This window comes from Grammomys surdaster, unplaced genomic scaffold (assembly GCF_004785775.1).
Source record: "Grammomys surdaster isolate TR1022 unplaced genomic scaffold, NIH_TR_1.0 126158, whole genome shotgun sequence".
Classification (NCBI taxonomy): Eukaryota; Metazoa; Chordata; class Mammalia; order Rodentia; family Muridae; genus Grammomys; species Grammomys surdaster.
In genome coordinates, this window is record NW_021620966.1 from 2,537,882 (window position 1) to 2,542,143 (window position 4,262).

Here is a 4,262-nt window from a genome sequence, read left to right on the forward strand (position 1 = left end):
TCTCTCTCTCTCTCTCTCTCTCTCTCTCTCTCTCTCTCTCTCTCTCTCTCTCTCTCTCTCCAATCCAGGCTGGCCTGGGCTTATGGCAACTCCCTGCCTCAGTTTCCTGAGCTCTACTTGAGTTTTATGTCCAAGTTTCCTGTTGGTCATCATGGCTCACATCTGGAATACTGACAGTCAAGAGTACTGCTGTGAATTCAAGGCCAGCCTGGGAGACAGTAAGACTGTCTCAACAAAACCAGAAACAGGGCTCAGCCTGTGAAGGTCCTTGCTGCCAAGCCTGCTGGTGTGAGTTCAGTGCCGGGGACTCGTGATGGAGAGAACCCACGCCTGCCAGTGTCCCCTGACCCGCACACGAGCACAGTGGCATGTGTGTCCTGCATATGATCAGTCAATGAATGCAATACAAACTTAATAAAGTTGAGTTTCTTTTCATGAATTCCGAGCTCTTGAAAGAAAATTGTTTTCTGTGCTCAACGCTGTTGCTTACACCGTTGTTACATTTTTATGAACTACTTCATCCATATTGCAAAGTTGAGGAAGACATCCCCACCATTTGGAGTTTCCTGGCTTTTTTTTTTTTTTTGGCAGAATCTCACTCCTGTTGCCCCTGGAACTTGCAGTGTATACCAGGCTGGCCCCCACTTCAAAGATCGGTCAAGGTCATTTTGATACTCTGAATTTAACCACAGCTAACATTTTTCAGCTTGTTTAAAAGCAAAATGGATCTGGCCCTGGAGAGTGAACTCAGAACCCTTTCAAGATGAGCATGAGCCAGCAGCAGGGTAAGTATTTTTATTATTACTAAGGACAGAATCAGAGCTAAGTGTGACAGCTCTCGCCCATCTTCTCTAACCTTGAGAGGCCAAGGCAGGAGGCCAGCCAAAAATTGAAGTCTAGGCTGGGCTACATGGTGAGTTTGAGGCCAGTGGGGTGCAGAATAAGACTGTACAAAAAAATCTCTCTCTCTCTCTCACACACACACACACACACACACACACAGAGAGAGAGAGAGAGAGAGAGAGAGAGAGACAGAGTTTCATTAGTTAGGTGCATACACTATACAACTTTACTACCTAGACAGGATACTTGTCCTGGACTGTCACTGGTATAGCTAAAATTCAAATTCAAGCATAGACCTATCTGGTGTTTCTTCAGTCATTGACGTGTTAGTTCAGCCAATGAAGACAGGGCTTTGTGCTCGACGTGGAGGCTGAGAAAGCAGCAGTGTCTGCCCTCAGCTCTGTTTTCTGATGGGGGAGCTGTGAGTGTCAGAAAGGAGTGTGTGGAGCACTTCTGACCTTATTTGGTTTAGGAACCTGAGCTCAAAGGCAAAGTATGAATGAACTATCACAGGACGTCAGGAGACATGTGAAGAACTCTAGATTAAGGCTTTTTGAGAAGAAAAGGCCCTTGGGCAAGTTCAGGAACCTGTCAGTGTGCCAGGAGCCCAAAGGGAGTGGCAGGGGCAAGACGAAGCAGGCGAAGGCAGATCTTCAGAGTCTTCAGAACAATGGAAGCCAAGGGACTTTTAAAATAGGGACTTTTATAGAATTGTAAGAGTACACTGTAATGGTCAAACATAGTGGCTTGCATTTGTAGTCCCAGCATTCAGAAGGCTTAAGTAGGAGTTCTGGCTAGCCTGGGTAACATAGTGAGTTCTGGGCTAGCTGGAGACAGTCTCATAAAACAAAACAAAACAAAACAAAACAAAACAAAACAAAACAAAACATCACATCACTGCAGCTAGTGAGTGGGTTAGGAGAGTGGAGACTGGAGCCAGAGGCCAAACAAGGCAGCCACGGGAGAGTCTCCTGGGGTTACGGAAGGTTGGCTCAGGGTGATACCAAGAAGCTGTGTGTTGGGAGTTTAAGACAGAACCAATATCAGGGTGGAGTGGCAATGGTCCAGGCTATTCACCCAGACAAATTCAAGCCTGAGCCTGCTACCCAGAAAAGTACAGTGATTTAAAATATAATATTTGATCTCAGACATAATCATCTCACCTGTAATCAGAGCTCTGCGGCTGAGGCAAGAGAATGGGCAAGTTTAAGGCAAGCTTGGACAACAGAGCGAGATAAAGCAGACAGGGCTGTGTAAGGTGACTGCCTCGGGCTGGAGGGATGGCTTGGCAGTCCTGAGTTCAATTTCCAGCAACTACATGGTGGCTCACAACCATCTCTAATGGGATCTGATGCCCACCCTCTTCTGGTGTGTCTGAAGACAGCTACAGTGTACTCCTATATATAAAATAAATATATTTTTTTAAAAAGGTGACTACCTCACAAAACGCCAAAACAAAGGGCTGAAGTCTGAGTCCCAGCACCCACACCAGCACATATGCCTGAAACTTTAGCTTAACACACATATATACACATTCCCTCATTCCCTCATTCCCTCTCTCCCTCTCCCTCTCCCTCTCTCTCCCTCCCTCCCACACACAAATAAATAAATCACTAAAAAAATAGAGCCAAGCAACAAGAGAATGTAGTTTTTGGAGACATCTTGGGTTTATGTCCTATCTCTGTTCTTGGAAAGGCGACTTCCCCTCCCCGAGCAGGCGGCTCCATACGCACGAGGCTCTGCTACAGACCTCCTACAGGCAAGTACTCGTGGCAGCCCTCTTCATATAGATGAAGGGAACAGTTCCGAAGAGCTATGCAGTGATCAGCCTGAATCCAGTGTCCCTGCACCACATCCAGCACATGACAGATGTAGGAGAGTAGGTGGCCTAGAGGGGACCACTGATTTAGAGTTTCTGCTTTCATTCCCTCACTGCCTTGTCATGCACGGCCACTGGTGCTTGGGTGAACTCAAGCCAAGGTAGTATTGTTGGCATTTGTGCGCACTTGTTTTATAAATATGCAGGGTAAAAGGTTGGCCCCCCAAAAGAATAACAAGTGAAGAATTTCTTTGGAGTCTTGGCTCTTTCTGTTCTGGAGAAACAAAACAAAACAACACAACAAACGAACAAGTGGTTCTGGAAGAACAGACCTCATTGCTACAGCAACCACTTTTTCTTGAATCTCAGCTGTGGTCCCATGAGTCTATGAAGGTAGGGTCCCTCAGCTACAGACAGACACACATGCATGCACGCATACATGCACACATGCACACAGCCCTCATGGAGCCTAGAGGGAGAACATGCATGTGGGAGGAGGGATGCCATACATAGGTTAACAATACACTTTTATCTTCTAGAAAACATTCCAAGACATCCCTGACCTCTACCTCAGACCCTGCGCCACCCTTGCCCCACCGCTGCTTCTGTGGGATTCCTAGAATCCAGTCCTTATGTTCCAGTAGCAGCATGGAAGAAACGGAATCTAAGGTGAGGACCAAGAGAGTCCCTGCAGCTCAGGCACCTGGCCTTGATGAGCACAGAACAGCTAGCTTTCAAGCCATAGTATGGACTTTCAGAAAATGTTCTGCTAAGAACAATTTCTGCTCAGTGCTAACCTAAAAATGCAGGGCCTCAACAGCCACATGGTTTGCATCATTCCTAAACTGGATCCAAAGGAAACTTCCTGGATAAAGTGTTTGGTGGGTGGTACCTCCTCTGCAGGATTCCCCTGGCCCAGGCCTGAAGACCCTGGTCTGTTCCAGTGACTGTTGTCAGAGGTACTGCCTATGTTCAGACTGGTGACACCAGCCTTGGGTTACTTTCATATACATGTGCGGTGTCAGTTGGTGGCTACTCTCAGTCCTTGTCGATGGCTCCCTGAGCCGTTCTTCTCTGTGGCAGGAACAGGGCATCAGGCTGCTTTCCTCGCCCTCTGACTCACTTTCATCAGCCACGTGTTCATCTCTTTCCTCTCCCCTCCCTTGACAAATACATTCCATCTCAGACTGGTTGCCTAGGAGACCAACCCTCAAAAACAGAAATAAAAGCGTGTGGAAACAGAATGCTCCAAAAATTCCATCTTGTAATGTTTAATGATGAGTGAATCCAGTTATCAGAGACGTTAGTAAGTGTATGTGACTAAAATATGTGGACTTTCTCTCTGTAGATTTTAAACTCACCTTTGGATCATGCCTTAAGGACAACAACCAAATTGAAAAAAACCACCGACCAAATGATTAAATCTATTGCAGAAGACCTCGCCAAAGCACAACAATGGAGACACCAGCTAAGATACTACTAACTCAATCCCAGGCAACCAAGGGTTAAAATGTTTGGTCTTCTCCAAAATATTTTACTTATGACATAATGTAGGAAGATGGTTTTCTAGAGAAAACACTAAAACTTTAAGAAATGAATT

At 46.1% G+C, this 4,262-nt stretch overlaps 1 protein-coding gene across 1 annotated transcript in view; it reads left to right on the forward strand.

Moving 5' to 3' along the window:
• Aknad1 (AKNA domain containing 1) overlaps positions 1-4,145 on the forward strand; it is a 31,594-nt gene extending 27,449 nt beyond the window's left edge. Inside the window, exons 9-11 of the mRNA XM_028757413.1 lie at positions 707-785; positions 3,202-3,331; positions 4,011-4,145. Coding sequence (XP_028613246.1) covers positions 707-785; positions 3,202-3,331; positions 4,011-4,145 — 344 coding nt within the window. The remainder of the gene's footprint in view (positions 1-706; positions 786-3,201; positions 3,332-4,010) is intronic.
• The last annotated feature ends 117 nt before the right edge of the window (positions 4,146-4,262 follow it).